We start from the raw sequence: 24,038 nt of genomic DNA on the forward strand, positions 1-24,038 counted from the left end.
CCCAGGACAATGTTCTTACTGACATGTGAACCAGAGTAAAAAGCTCCTAACAGAGCTGGGTGAGCCCCTAAGAAGGTATTGTGTCCATGCAAATGCTAGACACCGTTAGCAGCAGGGCCTGAGCCGTGCCTGGCAGGTCTTTGGAGTCCAAGATTCCATTGCTCCAGGGAAGGATTGCCGTTTTGCAAGGAGGGCTCTGGACAGAAAAGGGGATGGTCTCTAGGCAGCATGAACACGGGGAGAAAAGGAGGGCTGGCAGGGAGGGGTCTCCGAGAGCCTGGGAAGCGGGCGTCCCGCAGGTGGGAAGCTGGCAGCGCCCACCGTCCCAGCAGGAGCAGGGTTGAGAGGGGGTAGGCCAGACAGTCTGGGAACTGGGGCCAGTTGGAGAGCCAGGAAGGATTCACTCTTTGGCCCTGAAAGACTCCCCACCCCGTGCCTTCTGGGACTCCAGAGCCAAGCTCATTCACATGCAAATCTCCCCAGGGACTGGGAGGCTGGGCCTCAGACCGTTGAGAGCTGGAAAACAGTCCCAGGACAAGAAAACACAGCAGTGTTGTGTTCTTCTGTGGCAGAGGCAGCCTGGTTCAAGGTATGTCATGGGACAGGGGTGAAAGCAGTGATTGAGTAAGAGCTGGGTACAGCGAGGGGACCCGCCGCAGGCCAGTGTCTCCAGGCAGAGTTCCCAGGAATGTGTGAGCTGGCGTGGTCCCCCGCCACTGCCCTGGACCCTGTCTCGCCCCAGCCTCCCATCTTCATGTGGAAGCCCCTGTAGAGCCCTGGAATAAGGACTGGACGACCTGGGTTCTGGTTTGCGCTCTGCTACTCATATGTCATGTGTCACCCTAACCCCCGCAGGCAGAAGTATGCCCACGCTGGCTGGTACCAGTGTATAAGGCCAAATTGTGAACTTTTCAGAGATTCTGCGAACCCTGTTGTTAAATGCAGTCATCATTCGGAATTAGGTTTCATAAAGTTACAATTCATCAAATTATATTAAAGACAAATTACACAAAACCGCGCCCTCTCCTATTTTTAGCATCTGACGACTTGCTCTGCTCTCAAGGTCATTAAGGTCTAGCATATCTGAATGGTGAATGGTGTGCTACTGTGCCTCCCTTCTCCCTGCCAGTCCAGATCCACCTGTTAATCATTCACAAGCACACCACTGTCTTCCGGTCTTGGTGTTCACAGACATCAAGGTGGGGACAGTGCATTAATACTGTCCTCTAAGAGTCAAGAGGTCATGAAACACTGCCATGGGAACAATGTGTAAAGTCTATCATTCATGGCCTGTTGGCACCCAGCAGGGGCCTTATCTCCCAGCCCCCTGGTGACCTGGCCCTCCTTCCTTGCTCCCTACCTGCACCTCTATCTCCACTTCTCATCCCTGTCCTTCCTACTCCAGTCACACTGCTGTCCTTGCTGCTCAGCAGAAGCACCAGCTACTTGCCTACCTCAGGGACTTTGTGCTGACTATTCCCTCCAGTTGGAAGGGTTTTCCCCAGAAAGCCACATGGCTAACTTCCTCAACTTCTTCAAGTCTCTGCTCAAGTGTCACTCTGTCAATGAGGCCTATGCTGACCAACATATTTAAGTCACAGCCCTCACCCCTCCTCATGTAGACCCTCTTTGTCTTGCTCTATTGCATTTCTCTGCCTATCACCTTGCAACTCACTGTATAAGTTAGTCGTGGATTATGCTTAGTGTTTATCTCCTGTTTCCCCCAATGCAACATAAGCGTCTTGCTGGCAGGGATTTCTGTATGTTTTAATTACTGCTACACCCCAAGCTCTAGTAAATAATAGGCCTTCAATAAATATCTCCTGAATTAATGAATAACTCTCATTCCCTACCTTTTACCTTTATGAACACACCAAAGGAAATTCAAGCTCTGCTTTTTAGCAAGGTATATCAGAGAGCGGCCTGTGTCCACACAAGCATGTAGATTTGCACACCAGGTGCAATGCCTCCCCAGAGCACTGCACTTCACACTCCTCTGAGCTCTCCTGTGTGCTCTGCCCCACCACTGGAACCTTCCTTCTGTTTTCCATCACCCAGAGCCTGTGCTGTTTGCACTTCCTGCATAAAATGAGCCTTTGTCACACTTTTCTGGAGCTCATTCCCCCTTCCTGATTTCCGTGTGCCTAGAATTGAAAACCGCTATCTCGGGAGTAGAAGAATCCCCCTGCGGACTACAACCAAACTTCATGAGAAACGTCTCTCCTTTTCTTCTTTCCTTTGGGGACCAAGGCTGCCTGCCTGTCTACTCGCAGAGAATTAGCAGAGCTCCTGCAGTAGCTGGGGTCAGCCACAGCATGAAGGTCGAGGGCATGTTCTGAGTAAACACAGAGCATTGCACAGAAATTAGGAGCCTGGGGGTCAGGGGAGTCAGTCTTGGAGCAGGGCCATGGGAGGGACTTATCTCTCAATAACATAGCAGGATACAGACTGACCCAATGAGGCCTGGGGAAGGGAGCACTGGACTGGGCGTTGTAGGCCATCAGAACCGGAAGGGCTTGGAGAGGCTGGCAGGTCCACTTTCCCCATTGGGCAGATGGGGAAACTGAGGCCTGAGCAGGTTGCTCACGTGTCCAGCATCTCAGCAGGAGTCAGTGGCTGACTTCTAGACCAGAGCCCCTTCCTTATGCTCTCTGCTGAGAGATGTATGCCTTTTCCTGCTTTGCCCCAAGACTGTGCTTGCTGCTGGAAACAAACCTTGACGTGGACCTTGAGGGGCTGATGGTCTAGTAGAATGACCTGGAGTTCACCGTTGGGGCTTGTTTGCCACAAACAGATAAATCAAGCATACTCATGCCTCATAGCTCACTCTCCATTTCTTGTTGTGTTTGTAAAATATATTTCTTCTCAATGTGAGGATAAAAGAGAAAGTTCTTTAACAAAATCTAGACAACAGAAGGACCCTCAAGGGGTTTTTGTGTTATTAATTTTACTAAATTACCCCGACAGCAGAGTTGCCTTAGGAATAACACATAGGCAGGGAGCATATCCAGGTCTCTTCCAGGACAAGACCCATTCTAACAGAGAAGGACTAAGGAGACAAAATTATGACGGGGGTAAGCTGATCAGGGGCTGAGAACTGGCTTTCTATAGAGACCAGACAAATTCCCTCAGGTTCTTTGTGCTGTTTCTTTTTCCTCTTTATCTCTTTTTTTAAAAATAGGCTCCATGCCCCACACAGGACTTGAACTCACCATCCTGAGATCAAGACCTGAGTTGAGATGGAGAGTTAGCTACTTAACCTACTGAGCCACCCAGGTGCCCCTGTGCTGTTCCTTTGACTGTAAATGAGATGTAATCATCCCTGCTCTTCCTATTCCACGAGAATCAAGCATGGCGATAAATTAGGAACTACCATAAATGTGTGTTACTACAAGGGAAATACACAGGAAAATAAGCTTTTGCATCTGATCAGTCCTTTTAAAGTACTTTTCCATAAATTGCCTGAAAATACTGAGTGACATGAGCAGGGTCATAGACAGTCAGTTAGTAGTACAGTCAGAGCAGATGAGAAAAATGACGTTCATTAAGCACCTAGTGACCCCAGCAGGCACTTTATTACTCACACTGCTGCCATCGTTGCCGCTCTAACAGTATTGTCGAGTGAGTTACACATGTCCTGGACATACGTCATGAAAACATTTGCCTCGTTTGGCAATATGCCCACAAGATAGGCATTATTATTATTATTATCATCCCCATTTTATAGTAGGAGATGGAGGCAGAACCTACGCCAGGTCTGACTGTCCCTAAAGCCTGATCCTGGAACCATTGGGCATGCTTGCCTCTTGTAGTAGGAATTCCACTTACAGTCAGCATTTCATTTGAATCCTCCCACAACCTGTGAGGAAGGTACTATGTCATTATGAACTTCTTCTTCTTCTTCTTCTTTTTTTTTTTTTTTTTTTTGTACTAATGACAAAACCAATGCTTAGGGAGATAGAGAGGCTTAGGGAATTGCACTGTGATCTCCTATTTACCCTTCAAGACCTGTCTAAACATCCAAAGCCTTTCTTAAAACCCAGAAATGACTACTCCCCGTCTTATGTAGTGCCTCACATCCTTTGTGATACTTTATACAGCTTTAATTTATTAATAAGATATTTGTCTCATGATGCACAGTGAAATCACAAATTCTTTGAGGGCAGGTGCTGTCTCACTCATGTTTGTAGGCCCTGTCTTTGGTGTAGTGTCCAGTTTCCAGTGGGTTTTTACTGGGATTCTTGGACGTCATTCCACAGACAGTGGGGAACCATTGAAGGATTTAAGAGTGTTGCAATCAAAGACATGTTTTAAGATCTCTCTGGACACATGCCTCTAGAGGGTGGACTGGTTGAGGAAGGACTATGGCTCATAGAAACTTAGGAGATGATTGCAGTAGATTAAGTGAGAGGAATAGGAATTGGAATGAAGGCAAGAACAGTGGAAAGAATGGAGGAAATGTTGAGTAGGTCAAGGGTAGACGGTTGATAGGAGAAGTTGTGTGACATTACAAGAGCATCCAACAGACGCCAGTGGAGCTGTGTGCACTCAGTGAGAAAAAGAGAAAGAATAAAAGTGAAATGCAGCTTCTTATTATCTCTTTTTCCAGTGAACAGGTGCTATGATGTGAACTTGAAGATGGGGTATGTGTGGCTCTGGTGTTCCCTCAGTGATTCTGGTTTCTCAGTACATCTTTTCAGTGACTATGACTCTGGGGCCCCTTTCTAGGCACGAGTCCCCACTTCATCTGATACCCAACCAAAGGAACTAATTTGTTATATTCCTGGGGAAAAAGGCCCTTCTGGACATACAGAAATACAGTGGTCTATTGTACTGAAGAGATTCAGTAAGTTTGACTATTGGCAATTTTTGCCTTATGTTACACTGATTTACATGTACATTATAAGATGCAGCTTCACTGTCATTTAGTTTTTGTTTTTTTTTTAAAGAAAAGGGGAACTCACAAGATGGGATTTCACTGTCATTTAGTCGTTGTTGTTGTTGTTTTTAAAGAAAATGGGGCACTTGGATGGCTCAGTGGTTGAGTGTCTGCCTTTGGCCCAGGTTGTGATCCTGGGGTCCTGGGATGGAGTTCCACATGAAGGTCTCCACAGGGAGCCTGCTTCTCCCTCTGTCTCTGTCTCTGCCTCTCTCTCTGTGTCTCTCATGAATAAATAAATAAAACCTTAAAATAATTAAAAAAAAAACATTTAGAAAGAAGAAGAAAAGACTGAGAGTCTTGAGATATAAATTCTGGTCCCAGTGTGGCCCTGGACAATGAATTGTCTTTCCCTAGGTTTTGGTCATGATGGCCATAGAGTTGAACAGTGATTTCTGAGGTCTTAGACACACAGACTATTGGGGCTGGGGCAACTTCGGAGACCGTCTGCTTCGACTTCCTGTATTTAAGAGAGGAGGAAGTAGAGTTCCATCTAGAAATATTCACTTGCCCAAGGTTCACTAATAGAGAATGACCCCAGGGAACCAGCTTTTCCTACTGCACAGCCAGCATCCGTGCTCTGCCCCTGCAGTGTCAACCGGCTGTGACTCATATGCTACATCTGTGCACTGCAGGAATCCACACATTGCAGCCACATTCCAAGGAAGCAGATGCTGTCGTGCAGATGTGCACATGCCTCGAAGACCAAGGACTGCGGGGAGTCAGGCTGGAGAGGAATTTTCATAAAATGAGAGCATCCGGACCACAGCCTTGAGGTCCTGCTCTTCTTCAAGCTACTGACGTACAGAGTCAGCAGTTCCATCATGGTCACCCCTAAGAGCCGGGGTAGGGAGGGCAGTTGTGAGCGTAGGCGGGGCCAGAAGGGGATCCCTGGGAACTGGAGGGGGCTTTAAATCTCTTCCTTGGCCTGTCAGGGGAATTCAGCCACAGAGTGTAAAAGCTTCAAAATAGGTGATAGGATCCCATCAAATGGAAATCAGTGGTATTTAAAGTTGCCTGGAAAAGGACAGTGGTGGCATAGTGTGGTTCCAAGTTTTCTTGAGATGACATGTTGCCAAGGCATCCCCAGTGGACGGTAGGCTCTTATTGGAATGCTTATGGCCACAGAACTTAGAGGAGTGCATGTTCTAACATATTATTACCATTTCTGGCATTATCCTAGCAAGAATAATGAGGGTTTATTGGGGTCATCTGGACTGTTCTGGCAGGAGGATTAGGATTAGAGTCCAGGAATCTGAGGGACTGCAGGGATCATCTCATGTCACCCCCTCATGGAACAGATGAGAAAACAGAATTTTGGAGAGGGATGTTGACTTATCCGGGAATGACATGGCGTGCTCCTGCTTTATTGCTGCTCTCATTCACAGCCAGGAAAGGCACATATTTTGGTGGCAGAGGGAGTGAGTCAGTTAGAAAAAAGTGAATGGGTTTCAACTGTATGTGGAAGGCTTCTGGATTCAGGAGTTCAGAGGCCAGAGGACTAGTCTTGTGCTTGAATTCTGAGTTTCAGGCCCCTCTTCTGTCCTTTGGTGACAAAAGCAATATTCGTTGTAAATCCCCTAAGGTAGGATCCTTTTTGGAGGATGAGTGAGCTGAATAAGCTTCAGAGCCACCTTTAACCTGCCAGCTGCTCTTCTGTCTTCTATATTGGGCCTACCAGAAGATTTGTTAGCAGAAAGCCAGGAGAAAATGTTTGAAAAACAATACTAACAACAACTCTGGGATTAGATGACTCTCTAGAGGGCTGCTGCAACTTGACCTTCTGTGAGAGTTCATGACTCCAGGACAGGAACCCTACCAGGTGCTTGTGGACAGAGGCATGGGGCCTGTCTCCACATTAGCACCAGTTGCCAGCCAACCAAGGTGCGGCGTCCTGCAAAGAGGGGCCTGCTCAGGCCCCATGGCCAGTGGAACCTCTTCAGGGAGGCTGATGCCGATGCTGGGACGGCATCCTGGAAGGGAGTCAGCACGAGCAGAGAGATACATCTTGCCTGCCCTGCCTAATACATTAATCCCTTTTCCCAAAGGACTTAGGAAAAGGTGCCTGAATCAGAGAGGCTAGACTATTAGGCACTTCAGGTAGCAGACGGCTTCTTTGCTATGCCAAGGGTCACAATCTTATTGGGAGTGGAGAGGCTACTCCAAGATTTTATTCATTCATGAGTTAGTGGCAGATCGGAGACTAGCCCAGGCATTTCCTGAATGTCTGGCAAGAATCCAGGACCACGCTACCCTTCCAGGAGACCTACCTCCATCTGCCTGAGCTTTCATGAAGGTGTCTCACTGTTCCTGATAGAAACCATCAATCAGTTTCTAAAAAATTCTCCAGCCAGAAAGGCCAAGTTTTGGGTAGAATGTATGCCAGGGTCCTTAATTCAGTTTCAGAAGAGGTCTTCAGTTTCTTTCATTGCCCTTGAAAAGTACCTGTTTGTTTTTATTTTTGTTTTTTGGGTTTTTTTTTTTTTATTCTTTTTTTCTGTTACAAAATGCAGCTGATATCAGCTTCTTAATCTGCTTTGCCAGGAGGTTCAGTTTATTTGGGACAAAGGAATGAGTTAAACCCTCTGTTGTGTGTTGTCTCTAGAAGGGAGTCCTAACAAGGTCAAGCTTGGCATCTGTCTGAACAAGAGGAAAACTTGTGAGAAATGATTGCTTAGTGTATTATGAATTGAGAGTTAATTCCTCGGGTAGAGGAAGGATGGGGTGGATAATGAAAGTAAGTTGTTACAGCTAAAGAAAAAAAAATTTCTGTAATGTCCATAGTCTTAAGACCTCAACTACTAGTAAAAGCAAGTGTTTTCTTTCTTTTTTTTTTTTTTAAAGATTTTATTTATTTATTCATGAGAGACGCACAGAGAGAGAGAGGGAGGCAGAGACACAGGCAGAGGGAGAAGCAGGCTCCATGCAGGGAGCCTGACGTGGGACTCGATCCCCAGTCTCCAGGATCACACCCTGGGCTGAAGGTGGCGCTAAACCGCTGAGCCACCTGGGCTGCCCAGCAAGTGTTTTCACTAAAAAAAAATCTAGGTGGTTTGACATGTTTGAAAATAGAGAAGAAAGTAGTTAGGAAGTTCACATCTAGCCTTGTCTAAACCTATGGAACTTTCTGTGGTATTGAGCCAATGTTTGATCATTTTCCTTCTGGTTAAGTCCACTCTCTAATCCAAATATTTGAGAATGCCACAGTTTTATGACCAGCATTAGTTGGGGGAATGGGCTGGAGGAGTCAGCTAACCTAATGCTCCCTACCCACAACGCATCTGCTCCTGGAGTCTGGCTCTAATAGAGGCTAGATTATATCCTGGAAGATATAACTAACATGCTTGTCAGGAATTTCACTTTATGATGATGAACGCATAGGGTCTTAGTGAATACTCCTTGCTGGATCCTTGTGACTCAGAGAAGTTGGCTCCATTTTTAATGAATTCACAGAAACTCTATGTCAATCTAGACTGCCAACTTCCATTATCTCCTAGAGCAACTGGCTCTCCCTTTTCTCATTCTTTATCATCAGTCTTTAATTGTCGTTACTTTTCCATCTTATGCAGTGGCTACTTTTCTAGGCTCACTTCTCTTTGTAAGGGATCAGATCTTTTGTATCTTTAAATTCTCATAGTCCCCAGCACAGTACATTCACAGGGGTGCAGCATCCCACTGAACGGTGGTTCTCAAATTAAGAGATTCTGTCCCTCTGGGGATAGGGCCAGCTTCTAGGGATATTTTTGTTGTCACAACTGGAGGTAGAGTGATATTGGTGTCTAGTGAGTAGAAGCCAGGCATGCTCCTAAAAATCCTATAATTCTCAAAACAGCTTTCCTCAGCAAAGAATTATCTGTAGGTTAAAATATCAATGGTGCTGAAGCTAAGAAACTGTCAGAGAGCACCAATTTGAGGGAGTTTTTCATCACAGAAACCTTGTTGTAAATGAGATATTTGATGCATGCCCAACATATAAAATAAGCAATACCCAACATTTAAAATGTGTTTAAGCAGGATGGGGGTTCATATTCCCACTTAGCCCCTCCTTCCTCCCAACAGTAGTCTTACAAGTTCCTGCAGTATCCTGCGGCTCAGTGGAGACAAACTTGAGAGCAGTTCAGTGTAGACAAAAGAGTATGGGATTGAAAGTCAGAAGACATGGGTTTGGAAATTGACCCACCACTTACTAGCTGTAGCTTCACCTTCTTAGGTTTGTTCCTTTGCCTGTGAAGCAGGACAGTAGTACCTGTCTTATAGAATTATTTTAAAGATTGAATGGGATTACAAGTATAAAAGTACATTGTAAACTCACTACTTTGCTGTTGATCCAATATTCTGGTTAATACAAGGTCAACTCCTGTTGAATTACTGGCTGTGGAGAACAGAGATCACATTAATACTAACAATATATGAAGTCTACTCTAGAGTAATTTGATGAGATCTTTTCCAGAAAGCCAGAGAGAGCTTAGAAAGTAGGTTCTTGGACCTCCAGATCTTTTTGAGCCAGATACAGCCTTAGTAAACTTGATCTCTCAGAAGTACTCCAAACTTTCTCAGTCCCACTTTCAAAGAACAGCTTTCCCATCCATGGCATTGTTTGTGGGTTCTCTCTAAATTCCAGAGAATAGGGCATTGATGTTGTAATCATTTCCTGTTTCTCTTCCACATGGTTTTTACATCCAGCTCTGATGGCCCCTCAATCCTGCCAATACCCTTTGCAGAGAAAATCCAAACTTCTTAGCATCGCATTCAAGACCCTTCAGAATCTCACCTCAATCCAACCTTCTGACTTCATCTCCTACTGTCTACTACTCCAACCTTTCCCAAATACTTGGGAACTTGAGAGCAGTTCAGTGTAGACAAAAGAGTATGGGATTGAAAGTCAGAAGACATGGGTTTGGAAATTGACCCACCACTTACTAGCTGTAGCTTCACCTTCTTAGGTTTGTTATGACCAGCATTAGTTGGTGGTCATAACATACTCAACCTTTCCCAAATACTTCCTCTTTACTCAGGGAAGTGGGCAATGCTTTTTAATGCCTCAGCTTTGGACATAATTATGGCTGTGTTTCAGTCTGGTTATCCTTTTCTGGGGTCTCTGCCCTTTTCTTTCTGCTGGTAAAGGATTAGTGGAAACATTAAGGACTTTGAGAACAGAAAGAAAAAGTAGAAGTTATGTTTGGCTGAGTTATACTTCACCAGCCCCAGTTTCCCTTGTGGTCCTTTCTAGATCTACCATTCAGTCTGCACCTAGCATACCACCCCCAAACTTCATCATGTAACTTTGTGCATATTCCTCACTGGACTGCTACCCTGGGGTGGGGGGTGGCGGGTAAGCACAGTATCTAGTTCATCTGCGCTTCTCTAACTCTCAGCAGATTCTCTAGTAGAGAAACTGCCTCAGTTAGGGAACATCAGAGGTCTCACCTTCACATAGTCATATTCACAAAGGTAGGAGGACTCCAAGTTGAAGTGCATGAAGTAAAGCTTGATCCGAAATCCCTCTGGGACAGTGATATTCCAAGTCACCTCTGAATCACTCGGATAGGAGTCTGGATAGCCAGGTGACTGAATCTGGCCAAACATATTGTTAAGCTCCACGGTATGGGCCGAAGCTTTCAACAAGGAGAGGCACAGAACATGATAGAGAAGGAGCCACCTGAAAGACATGAATGGATTCTCTTACATTCATGGACACAGGTCCCCACCCTTTCACTAAGTCAGCAGCCAGGAGACCATGCTATCAGCATATCTCTGCCACTGACCTGCTGCATTTACTTTTCCCCACTCAGGGCCTTGCTTACTCTGTCCTTTCTACAGGGAGATGGTGACTCCATGATTTCTAAGCTTTCTTCCCGCTGTGCTCTTCTTTTTATTATTATTTTTTCAAGATTTTGTTTATTTATTTGAGAGAGAGAAAGCATGTGTGCGCATGTGCATGAGTGGGAGAAGGGGTGGTATGAGGCAGAGGGAGAGGGAGAAGCTGATTCCCCACTGAGTGGGGAACCTGAATTGGGCCTCGATCCCAGGAGCCTGGGATCATGACTTGAGCTAAGAGTAGATGCTTAACTGATTGAGCCACCCAGATGCCCCCAGCTGTGCTCTTCTGAAGATTTGATAATAAAGATTCAATTCTCCTAGACAGTGCCCTATTTGGGACTCTGACATACATTATTTTATTGTTGAGAATGTCAGTTTCATAATTAGGTAAAAGTTGTGTCCTTTCTTCAACTCAGCTTCATTTAAGAATCATAAACTCTTGGTTCAGTTTTGTAAGAAGTAACTAATAGTAACATGGTAATGGCGAGATAAGACTTCTACTCAGAGACGGGATCTTGCATTACTTAAAACAGATTTAACAAAACTATTCAAAGTATTATGCAAAGTTTTGAATTAAGAAAGAATAAGCAAAACAAGTTTTTTCCCCTCTTGGTAAATATTCTTACGAAAGGATCAGAAACCTACAATTTATTTCCAGCTGTAGGCATCAGAGATAATGGAGGGTTAAGAGAATTGCCTAAGGAAGGGGCAAGGAAAACCCAATAAAACTTAGGGAACACACCCAAAGTGGCGCAATAATGAGGCAGGATATCCAAGGCTAATCAGAACCCTAATGGTCAATATGCATAACATCAGGCATCTAATAGACTGCTCCCCTGCAAGACCCAATGATCTTGAACTCGAACCCCCCAAACCTGGCTCATCGACTTCTTCCCTCATTCCTGTTTATTCTGCTTCCTATCTTTTGGAAATCCATCTGCTTCTCTCCAAGTCATTTAATTTAAATGTTCTTATCTGGCCTATCGCTACTGCATCCTAAGTAATCTCCCCTTACTCCATTTCATACCATTCAGCACTTTTCTGCCAAAGTTGATTTTTTAAAACACACGTGTGACCATACTGCTTCACTGTGCCTGCAGCATAAAGCATCTGCTCCCAGGATGGCAGATGAACCCTTTTTGATCTAGGGCTGATCTGCCTGTCTGGCCTCATCTCAGTGCCAGCTATGCCCCGGCATGCCATTCTGAAAGTCTGTCATGCCTGTCCATGCTTGGGCCCCCTTGCACAGACCCTACTCATTCTTCATCTGCTTGCCTTATTTATCCTCCGTTATCCAGCTCAAAGCTTCCGAGGCTATGGAGTACCCTTCACACCTCCAGATTCCATTCTGTGTATCTCATATTGCACTGCTTTTAGACACAGTTCCTGAAGTTAGATATATTGGGTTCAAATCCCCATTCTTCTACTCACTGGAGGTGAAATCTTGGATAATAGTCTCTCTGAGCCCTAGTATCCTCGCATGTTAAATGGGGATTATAATTTCTAATTATTGGACTCCCATGAGCATTAGAGATGATGTATATAAAGGACCTAGTATACAGCCTGGTTTATAGTAGATGATGAATGAATAAAATGAATGGATGAATGAATGAATGAGTGAATGAATGAATGAATGAATGAAAGAAAGTGGTGCCAGTGCCTTCTATAACCTAAATTCATGCTGGGAAATTATACCAGCATCCTCAGATTACAGTATTTCTCCTTATCCACTATTTCCTTTTCTGTGGTTTCAGTTACCCATGGCCAGTCCTGGTCCACAAGCAAGATGATCCTCCTTCTGACATATGGTCCAAAGGTCAGTAATAGCCTAATGCTACATCATAGTGCTTATGGCACTCACCTTGCTTCATCTCATCACATAGACATTTTATCATCTCAGTACCATCAGAAGAAGGGTGAGTACAGTATAATTAAGATTTTTTTCAAAATTTTACATATTTATTCATGAGAGACACAGAGAGAGAGGCAGAGACACAGGCAGATGGAGAAGCAGGCTCCATGTGTGGAGCCCGATGTGGGATTCGATCCCCAGGCCAGGATCATGCCCTGAGCCAAACAAAGGCAGATGCTTAACCACTGAACCACCCAGGTGCCTCACAATTAAGATATTTTGAAAGAGATCCCATTCACATCATTTTGTTGCAGTATATTGCTACAATTGTTCTATTTTATTATTAGTTACTATGATTAATCTCTTATGCCTAATTAATAAATTAAATTCGAGCATAGGTAGGTATACATAGGAAATACATTGTGTCTAAAGGGCTCCCTGTTCTCTGTGGTTTCAGGAATTCTCTGAGGATCTTGGAACCTGTCCACTGGGGATAAGCAGGCATTACTGTAATGCTCATACTTTACTAATCGGCAAGTTGTTTCTCCCTACCCAGACGCATGTATGTGTATATATGGATACGCATGAAGTTTTGAATATGTAACACAACAAGATAACTGTAAACGTAGATTATCTAGCTGTCTCATATGATATTTACATGAAACGTAAATAGTAAATGCAAAAAGGCCTAGAAGGATATCACCAGTGTATTAACAGTGGTTATCTCTGAAATGGGAATATGAAAGTTTTAAGTTTAATTTTTGTGTATATGCGATGTTCATATTTGCCAAGAAGGACCTTCTACTGTTTTTTCAATAAAAACAAAATAATAAAGTCATTTAAATTTTTTCCAGTGTCCCTACAATAGTAACTTGTGAGATTTCAACTGAGGAAACAAAATGTTTTAATCCAATTGCCAGGGTCAATATTTTTTTTAAAACCAATCTTGTGGGGGTAGGGCCTCCAAGGGAGAGAGAAGGGAAGGCATAGGTCCAAGCTCTCCAGTGAACTCACAGGAAAGCAGAGTCTAGAAACCCCGTCTCTCAGGGCCCACGCAGCCCCAATTTCAAGCGAGGAAAGGTGTGGATGTTACCGGGAGCTGGGAATTCCGGTTCAGTTCTGCCTGGGGGAGGGGAGAGCCCTGGACTTGGATCAGAAGATCCATCCTTTGACTTTATTTATCTGACCCATCTCGGGGAAGGCATATAAGCTCTCAGTGTCCTCGTCCAGTAAGCGGTGATAATAATAAGTTGCCATCGGACTGCTATCAGAGTAAAGGAGGATTGGAAAGTCCTTTGTTAACTGTCCAGCCCTCAGCAAACATTGGTTATAATTACTCCATCTTGCTGCTTCCCGAAAAGCAGAGGTTAGGAAAGAACTTTGGCTCCCAGGCTGGACTTCACTGCAATAGCGACACCCAGATTATGCAAGGCTGAAAGGTCAACTTTCTCCATGCCTGCTTTTTCCAGACCACATGGAGGAGACTCTGAGCCTCCTAATGCTGGGCCTGTCAAGGGCTGGCTGCCGACAGCCCCATTCAGCTCCAAAGGCCCACATGTGGTAGGTAACTGGCCAGTGTGGGAAGAAGCTTTCTGTTCTATTTTGTTTGCATCTCAAAACAGTTTCAAACATATGAAACAAATATCTCCTTGCACATAATGGGCTTGAGCATATGCTTGCTTGCTTCAGGGGCTGCCAATCGAAGAACGAAGAACGTAAGTGGTAGCTTTTGTTTCTCATCACACTCTCTGAATGCTTTTTGCTTCCCATACACCAGGCACCGGCTGTACAATTCCTGACACCTGCTACCTATTCTTGAGCTCATCAAAAAGTTTCACTACATTTGCTTGAAATGTCAAATAATATAGAAAGCTGGGATTTGATAGGTCCTCCTGCTGGAGCAGGCTATGGGGAGTAGACAAAAAGCCTCCGTGTGTCAAAGATTGTGGAAGAAGTAGCACTTTGTATCCTCTTCATTCCCTCCCTTCACTTCAACCTACACTACACCAAGACTGTTTTTTAGTAGAAGAGTTGAAAGCGACTGTGTAGATCCCTCGGACAATGCGCTTATTTGACAGATGATGAAAAGGATACCCCAAGTAGTGACATGTCATGCCCAACACCATATGGTGAATTAGTTCAACAGAAGAAGGGAATAACAAAAGCTAACAGAGGAAGCCGCTGGGTCCATGCCCATATCATGCCTAGGCATTTGGCCAAAGCAATTAATCCTGTGAAAAATAATTAAAAAACTCACGGCTTTATGTAGAAATATAAAAAAAAAAAGATACTAATAACAAAGCCCCTCCCCAACAAATTCTAGTTTAATTGTTTGGAGTAAGGTCTGGTCATTGGCATCTTTGAAAGCATCACAGATGATCTTAATGTACGACTAGAATCGAGAGCTGTTGGTATAGGAAAATACACTTAGATGAGAGTCTGGCGGAATGTAGCAGAAAAAATATTGGACTTGGAGTCCAGAGACCCAAGTTTGAGTCAGAACCTTTTCAAGATCATCTGTATGGCTTTGGGCAAGTTACTTAATGGCTTTTATCCTCACTTCTCCATAAATCCTCACCTCATCTAAAATCTAAAGACCAGATGAGAGAGGACTATAAAAAGTGCTTTGCAAACTCTGAAGTGCTGTGTCCCTGCAAGGCAAGACCCCTTGGAGACTTCTAGTGGAGCACTTCTCTACTGGTTGGTTTGCTAGTCAACTGAATTCCATTCAGCTAGCATTTATTGAATGCTTCTTAGGAAACATACATTATGCTAAGTGCTGGGGATACTAAGAAGAACAAGACACAGATCCTATACCTTTTAAGGAGCATTCAATCTTGGAAAATCAGATAGACATTTGAACAGTGAAATATTAAGAAGATGAAGAGAGATGTAGCTCCCAAGAACAGAGATAGCACGAAGGAGAAGATGCTCATTCTGGGGATGCTGGCCAGAGAAGAGGAGATGATGTTTGAGCTGTGGTTTGAACAATCTGGTCCTTTAGGTGGAAAAAAAGGAGGGGGGGCGGGGAGAGCTGTTCTGCGCTAAGGGGGAATTGAACACAAAGATACAGGACTGGTAATCAGCCTGTATGTTGTTATGGATGGGGCCTGGGGTGGTAGGTGGGATTCTGATCTCAACAGACCAGCCAAATTATCCCTCCACATAGATGGACATAAATCCTATCTCTTTCAGGAGAAAGGAAAATGAAGTTAGATGGCAGGCTTAATGTTACAATGGATTTTAAAAGAACAGATCAAATTAACCTTAGAGGCCTGATTATTTCTCTGAACCACAGGTAATCTGAGCTCAAAGAGTTAACCCAGTGTGAAGCCCCCCATTGGCCCCAGACCCAGAAAAGTTGCTAGGTGACTTTGCAGAAGAGAAACAAATAGAAATCCTTTTCCAATTGAGAAGAAAATCAATGAGAAAAGAGGTGCTTAGGGACTTAACACATCTGCAGAGTGTTTTTCTTCTCCTTTCTCTTTTTTGGTATTTTTAACGGCATTAACACTTATAAATAGCAAAAATAATTACAGTGGTTAGGTTTTGAGACTTGCAGAGGAAAACTTAGAAGGAATGCCTGGTAAGAAGGATCAAGTAACTCTAAGTATAGGCTGAGGAATAGGAAATGTTGAAGAGTTTAAAAACAATTAGAATTTAAAGTCCTGGATTTAGAACGCCAGAGACTCCTTTTTAATTTTTTTTTTTTTTAATTTGTGGTATCCCTTTAAGAGCCATTCAGTGCAAATCATACCCTGATTCATGCCACCAGCTGCCTCTGATTTCAGGGAAAAATGCAGAAATTTATAGGGAACTGTAAAATGGGAACAGGTTTTTACTTTTCTAAATTGAGGTTTTAACGGGCAAACTTCTGAAGGTTTAAGAAACGGCAGAGCCGAGCTGTGGGAAGCTGGTTTCTTTTCCGGTCAGGACAAATAAACACACAAACACATACCTAACTCACAAAGTGTTGGAAGAGATAAACCCATGCTCTTTGCAGAGAGGGAAAACCTAAAGTCGGCCTTGTGGGCAACAGGAGGAAAGTCACATTCGCCAGCAGACAGCACCCTACGCTGGCAGAGGGAGAAACTGAGCTTCAGCAGGAAGCTGGGGCAGGATTTGCACAAAGTCTCCCGTCTCAAGCTGTGGGTCTCCGCAGTCCCAGGGCAGCGCCCAGCCCACATCTCCTTTCTCAAAGCCCCAAGGATTGATGAGAAGCCCCTGCAACACCCGCAGGACGCGCAGGTGAGTCTGCCCAGAGGCAAGGTCAAATGCTCCAGGGCTACTTGACACCTGGTTCCCGAAAGGGCACCCGTGCCCCCTCCTGCCCTAGCACTCACCTCATTTTCCTGCCTGGGGTGCTCCTGGCTGCCTGGCTTTGGTCCCCTCGGCCTGACTTTCCTGTGAGCTTGTCCCCGGTGTGGTGTCAGCGATGCCTTATCTTTGTTCTGAGGTCCCTGTGTGTCTCTGGAATTGGCTGGCATTCTTCATTCAGGTCACGCCTTCCCCTGCCTGCAACAGATCCCCTCTCCCCCTCTCTCTCTGCCTCTTCCTCTCTCTCTCTCTCTCTCTCTCTCCCTCCCTCCCTCCCTCGTCTCTCGTCTCTCTCCTCTCTCCCTCTCTCTCCCTCCTCTTTCTTCCCCCCTCTCTCTCTCCTCTGACTCGCTCTTACACACACTCATAGGAACCTGACAGAACAGAATCTGTCTTCTTGCTTAAAAGATCTGCTCCTCTAGTTCCTTCCTTTATCCTGTGTGGCTAGCTCCAGCTCTTGAGAGGAAACTGAGAGGCTCAAAAAGGTATTTGTATCTGTGTGTCTGTGTGTGTCTGTGTGTGTGAGTGTGTAAGTGTATGTGTATGTGTGTGTGGATGTGTATGAGTGATTTGTATGAGTGAGTGTGTGTGTATGAATGTGTTGAGTGAGTGTGTGAGTGTGTGTGTGTGTGTGTGTGTGGAGGGTGGAGAGAGACAAAGTCTAATTTCTCTTTAGTCTCCCTTGCCAGATGGCCGTAGTTTTCTGCTCTTCTTCAGGACACCAGCAAAAAGACACCAGTGAAGCAGAAACAACCAACTAAGAAGGCAATTCTGACATCTACACTAGGAAAGGAAAAAGGTCCAAATCCCAAAGCCTCAGTCAGCCTGCAAACAGCGAGACAGATTTTCCTGTGCACAGAGCTGTTGGCCAGGAATGTGAGGGAGCCCCAAGTCCTGCAGTTGGCTAGTGGCTCTTCTCCACTTAAAAAGCAATACTCATGCTGTTTTACCAACTCAGGGTGTTGGTAATCCAGCCAATCCAGCCCGGTGAGGATCCCTCACCGCAGGAAAGCCCGCACCCCATGGGTGTAGAAAGCCCTAGGTCTGTACACATGTCTACACTCTGAGATCGTGGAGAAATGCAGCACCAGATCTAAGCCGAGCTGAATAATAGAGGTAGTTACTTCCCCCACAACAATGACAACCAATACTGAATAGGGAGAGAGATGTCTGGGTGCAAAAAATGGATTTTACAGAGAACCTTTTCTGTGTTAGGCACAATGCTAAGCCTAAGCATCATCTCAAGCACTCCCACAAACTTGTAAGAGGCCCACAATTGTACTCATTTTACAAATGAGAAAACTGAGGCTCAGAGAGTTTCGGCACCTCGCCAGAATCATCCAGCTCTCTCCTCTTTTTACTCCTTACTGCTACTACCGCTAATAGTCAACATTTATTGAGCACGGTGGGTCAGAGACTGTTGTAGAGATGTGTTAATTCCTTTCAATCTTCTTTATACCTTGGATAGTTGAGTAGTTGACAGATGAGGAAACTGCCCAGAGAGATTAAGTAACATGCCCAAGGTCACACAGTTGGAAAGTGCTAGGGGAAGAATCTGAGATCCTACCCACTCTGTTGCACTGCATCTCCCTCATATAGTCTAATGCATTTGGTATTTCAAATACAACACTCATGGAGAAACTCAAGTTGAGGCATCCTGAAAAGAGCAGTAGACGTAGAGTCAGACTTTAATCTTTCCTTTCTGTCCAAGCCAACTCTGCACTCCGGGTCCAATCCTTAACACCTCTGCTCCTGCTTTGCCTCTGGGGAATGAGGGTTGCTATGAGGCTGCAAGGAGATTATGGCTGTGGAAGTGCCGTGTTAGCTGTCTGGCGGTGCACCTGACGTTAGGCCCCGCGTCCAGTCTGACCAACGTAGCAAAAGCATGTGCTACCCACGCTCTAACACTGCTGCTTTGGCACATTTGGGGGAACACTGGTTTGAATCTTGCTAGTATTCCCTCTGCTCCCTTTTCTCTCCAGTTTCTCTATTTTAACACTTTCAAATGTCAGTCTTGCCAGGCCTGGCATTAGTAAGAGGCTGTGGTCGATAATGTGGGTGCAAATATATGAGATGAGAGAATATGTTTGAACTCAGGCACTGTTTTAGCAAAATGTTGCTTTCTGTTTCAGGCAGAGTGAAAAAAAAAAAACATTTAAAAGTCCCATTAAGAAGCCTCACAGGCTCCTCAGACATCAAATAACTCTCACAAAACAACATTTTAATGATTTAAGTGTAAATGAATCTGAAACACATGGACTACATTTCTCTTGGAGTACCCAAGGGTTTCAAAACTGAAGGAGAAAGAACTTGGCTCGAAGCACAGTGCGCTGTGCAGAGGGCTTTGCCCGTCACAGACATTCCCTCTATTCATGCGGCAGCAGAGCTGGCCCTCTCCTCATTTAGGACACATACAGGAATATGCAGTCATTTGTTCTGGGCACAGAGGGAAGAGCTTGGGAGGGAAAGCCATCAGCTTCTCCTTGTAAAGTGTCATAGAGCAATCGAGCTTCCCAGAATAATTTCCTGGCCATATTTTTTCAAGGCTGCCAATGTTCAATGGGAGGGATTTGAAATACGTTCTAAGCCAAAGTTCTGCCAATATACAGCAGATCTGATATGTGCTTCCCTGGGAGTTAGCCAAGGCTCAGATGGAATCTGCACGAAAACAGGAACTACATGGCTCAGTGAATGATCTGGGTGAGATTCAGGGCAGTTTCCCACTAGCCTAGAAGACATTGGTGATATTGTCCGGACCTTTTGATAAAGACTCTGAAGGATCATGAATAGATTATGCGAAGTAGGACGAATGTGAGAGACACTGATCTTGGAGTAGGCTCAGTGTCAGTAGGCTGACTTGTATGTGACCTTGGGCAAGTCATCTACTTTCTTGGTTGGAGGGAGGGAGAGGAGGGGCCTCCATCTGCTACTGTACAGTCAGGGGATTGGACCCTGTTGAGATGATGGAGCACATATAAATGTGGGTATGAAAACTGGGGAATGGTATTGCAGTGAAGGTAGTCATGTGGGTTACTCTCATGACCTGTGAAGAGAGTGGAGTCCAGAGTGGCACTTTCATCTTGACACTTATTTTATCTGTGGTCATAGCAGCATGCTCAGGATTCAATCATAGGCATTCATAAAAATAATTTTTAATAAGATTCAATTAGTTTTTAAAAAGTTTGACAGAAAGGTTAAGATATGCCCACAATGAACTAACAGTATGTCACATAGAATCATAAAATGTAGAATGACAGATGTGGGCATCATACCCCTAGGTTATTGTTAGGGACAAGGATCAGAAATGTAGTTCTAAGAGAGTACATGTTATAGCATTCCTACCACTAGAACCGGGTTTGGTTTACATGCTCTACCGAAGTATTTATTATATGCAACTCCTGAACTGAGACTTTCTGGAATCCCATGAATGTGTTAGAAAATGTGAAGTATTTGGGCAATGGGATTTTGTTGGCAAAGTCTGAAATCCAGGCTTCCTATAGAATATCTAAGAAACTGATAAATAGCCCCAAAGATGGCACATTAGAATTAAATTTTGGGTTCTACAACACATGACTATGCTAAAAGCCATTGCTTTGGATCCTGGATATCATATTATCAGAATAATACAGGGAATTAGAAAAAATACCAATCCCTAAGCTTCATCCCAAGAGATTCAGATTCAGTGAATTTGGGGTGGTGCTCCTGAATCTCTAATTTTAAAAGCTCTCATGGCATGATTTTGCCAACTTGGGTACAGAGATCATAATGGTGCATCTTGTAATTGATGTCATTTTAGATTTGATGAAATATCCTTAGCATGTGCCAGATACTTCCATATACATTATTACATGTAATATTCATATATTTTTACAGAGGAAGACAGAAAGTTTCAGAGAGACTATGTCAACAAGAAGATGGTTGATGTGTAGAGCTCAGGCCTTCTGACCCCGGATCCCGGACTCTTTCCCCTCATCTACAGGCTCGGGATCCTGCCTATGGATTTTGAACATCCATGAGCCATGCTATCTTGTGTCTGCAAGATTGCAGGGAAGGAAAAATAATTTCTATTAGAAAATAAACTACTAGGCTCTGTTATAGGCTGTACTGTATCTTTTCAGAATTCATATGTTGAAGCCCTAACCTTACCCAGGACCTCAGAATGTGACAATTTGGAAATAGAGTCTTTGAGAGGTGATTAAGTTAAAATGGGGCCCTGATCTGATGTCATTTGTGTCCTTATAGTAAGAGGAGATTAGGACACAGACAACACAGAAAAAAAGACCACGTGAGAAAACAGTGAGAAAATGGCTATCTGCAAGCCAAGGAGAGATACCTCAAAAGAGCATTTTGACCTTGAACTTTAAAACACATGCCAACATCTTGATTTTGAAGTGCTAATCTCCAAAACTATAAGAAAATAAATTTCTGCTGTTTTACTCCCCAGTCTGTGGTACTTTGCCATAGCCTAGCAAAGCCCTAGCAAACTGACACAAGCTCTCTTACGCAAAGTTCCTGAAAAGCATGAAACACATGTCCCCCAGGGGTGTCAGGCTGATGTCAAGTGCCACACACATGGAATTAAAAAATACTGAGTTAATTAATATTCTGGTAAATAATATTTGGTAAATAATAAAAGAGACCTTCACTAATGCTCGAATAGAATTTATTTTCCTCACATAGCAGGAAGTGAGGAGGAACATAGGTCTGGGGTAGCTGCTTGACATTGTTTTCTTGTTTTCTGCTCCGCCAGCCATAGTATATGGGTTTCATCCTCATGCTTGCCACTTCATGGTCACCAAAAGGCTGCTGTAACTCCAGATGTCAAGTCCACATTCAAAACATAAAAAAATGAGGAAGAAAAAAAGGGGACTGGGGGACTTCTCCTAATGTCTCACAGACCAGAGCTGGGTCACATGGCCACCACTAACTGGAAAGGAGACTGTGAAGTCTGTTTCTTACTTTTACAGCTTTATAGAGCAGAGCCAGGTGGCAAGGAAGACAGGGATTAGAAATGGAAATTGCATGAGTCAACCTTCAATATCTGTCACCACCATATGCCAAGAAAGTCCTGCCTTTTTCATTTCTCTTTCACTCCTGATATTGTTGAGAAGAAAATCTCAAGGTGATGCCATTATGCCACTGATGCTCATTCTCATTTAATAAGGAAAGACTGGTCTCAAATTCAGAGTCTTGAAGAGGCAATATTATTCTGCTAGCATTTAACAATTTTTACTCATTATTTTTATTTTTATATTTAGAGTAGCAACATACTTTCAAATATATGGATTTCAGTTAAAAAAACAAATCCAGAGTAAAATAAAAATATGAAATAAATAATAATAACACAGATGATATTCATGGATACAAAAAATTTATAAATGTAAGTGACTAAATATTGGAAACATTGTTCTAGAGGGTGGACACGGTAAAAGCAGCTCAGCACTTTGGAATAGGACTGGCCTATGAGTCAGTATGCTGGGGATGGGGGTCACATTCCGCCCCAATCTCCTGTGAAGCTTTGTTTCCAGGAAGAATGTTTTCATCCTGAAAACAACTGACGAAGGCCATGCATTATTATCTGTATTTTACATAAATGATTAATAATATTGAAATGAGGTCGTTGAGTCCTAGTGGAGAGAAATGTGTTGCCCAGGGTCTCATTGAAATTAGATGGTGGGCTGAGACCATGAATCAGAGTTCCCTACTCCCATGTTATTTCCTGTTAGGTTGTTGGTCACTCTATTTGAGAATGAGTACTTTGAAAAGAAAACTTACTTGTTTTTCTGAAGGCACCAAATGATCCTTGCCTGGCCAACACAGCTGGCTCTCCATGACACATTTTTATCGAACAAGGAGGTTGATGAGGTGTTTTGACCTCTCTTGAAGAGCAAAATCTTCATGCTTCCTCAGCTGCCAGTAGGCTTATAGCTTCTAGAATCTACTTTGGTAGCTGTGTAAGAGAGGACACCTCTCTCCTTTTCCCACTTTTCAGCCTATCCTGATTCCCACCTCTTTCCTTATGCTTCAGGCCATAATCTAAGCTTATTAGTGGGCAGTGGAAGTAAATCAACTGGCCATACACATCAGCTTCTCTTGCTTTTTTGCTTTATTTCATTCAATGAAAAAAATATCTGGGAACTAGCCTTCTTTGGGTCTTCTGGCTCCTCTTTGCTCTACTTTCTCCATGCACCTGGCCAAAGAGTGATAGGGGAGGATATTAGGATTTAAGTTCTGGCAGGCAGTGGGCATGCTCTTTTTAAACTTCTGATCAAAGGAGGTCTTGTCATGGAGCCATTGAGCTCCAGCTTTACTGGAGACCCCAAGTCTGTGGAGCCAGGTACTAGCCTAGCTGGTAACACAGGGTACCTGGTTTTCTGTTTGGTAATTGGTCCTCATGGTGATCTTGCAGAAGGAGGGGTGATGATGTGTAATGATCCTGGGATTCTTAAATACTTGAGACATATACCATCTGTTTAGGTTGAACTGTGTCCTTCCCAAACTCATATGTTGATGTTCTAGAATATGATTCAAGGAGAGGGATCTCAAGAGAACCCAAATCTCAGAATATGATTATAAGGAGAGAGGTCTCAAAAGAACCCGAACCTGCCAACACCTTGATCTTAGACTTCTAGCCTCCAGAACTGTGAGAAAATAGATTTCTGCTGTGCAAGTAACCCAGTCTGGTATTTTGTTATGGCAGTCCTCGGAAACTAATACACCTTCCATATTTCCCATACCTTTGCTCACCTAAATCCATTTTATAGCAACTATAGTTGCTATTTACTCACATTATGTCTCCTCTCTCCCAGAGGTTCCCAGGTACTAAGGCCACATGGACCAAGCAGATCCAACCATAGGACAGTATTGATTATGCCATAAGAAGCAAATGGACATTTGGGGTAAGACCATGGGGCGGGTTCAGATCTTGGAGGAGTCACTGTCCTTACTTCCTTAACTACCTACTGCTATTTCATGACTACTATTTTTCACATCTATTTCCAAATTCCCTTGCTCTTCTATCACTCTGGCAAACTCTACTTATCCCTGCTACTTCTACCTTCTGACTTCTTGGTCCTATTTTTTGTTCTTTTTTAAAAGAATTTAGGCATG

General features: G+C 43.9%; 1 protein-coding gene and 1 long non-coding RNA gene across 9 annotated transcripts in view; one reads left to right on the forward strand and one right to left on the reverse strand.

The window, feature by feature from the left end:
• Positions 1 to 17,171, reverse strand: part of MASP1 (MBL associated serine protease 1) — a 61,463-nt gene extending 44,292 nt beyond the window's left edge. For 5 of the 7 annotated variants that reach the window (XM_077880028.1, XM_077880033.1, XM_077880029.1 and 2 more), the window contains exons 1-2: positions 16,955 to 17,088; positions 10,367 to 10,598 (exon numbers count right to left, since the gene is read on the reverse strand). In XM_077880028.1, coding sequence (XP_077736154.1) covers positions 10,367 to 10,598; positions 16,955 to 16,959 — 237 coding nt within the window. In that variant the 5' untranslated portion in view covers positions 16,960 to 17,088. Of the gene's footprint in view, positions 1 to 10,366; positions 10,610 to 16,954 lie in introns of those variants that run through there. The other 2 variants (XM_077880034.1, XM_077880030.1) reach the window with 2 other exon arrangements.
• On the forward strand, positions 457 to 23,725 carry LOC144302566 (uncharacterized). Of its 2 annotated transcripts, XR_013369470.1 has the most exons (4): positions 457 to 589; positions 12,514 to 12,675; positions 13,069 to 13,173; positions 20,802 to 23,725. It is a non-coding gene; the product is annotated as an uncharacterized LOC144302566 (long non-coding RNA). The 2 variants fall into 2 exon arrangements; XR_013369469.1 differs by lacking the exon at positions 20,802 to 23,725 and having other exon boundaries at positions 13,069 to 13,459.
• The last annotated feature ends 313 nt before the right edge of the window (positions 23,726 to 24,038 follow it).

Source organism: Canis aureus, chromosome 31 (genome assembly GCF_053574225.1).
Source record: "Canis aureus isolate CA01 chromosome 31, VMU_Caureus_v.1.0, whole genome shotgun sequence".
Lineage (NCBI taxonomy): Eukaryota > Metazoa > Chordata > Mammalia > Carnivora > Canidae > Canis > Canis aureus.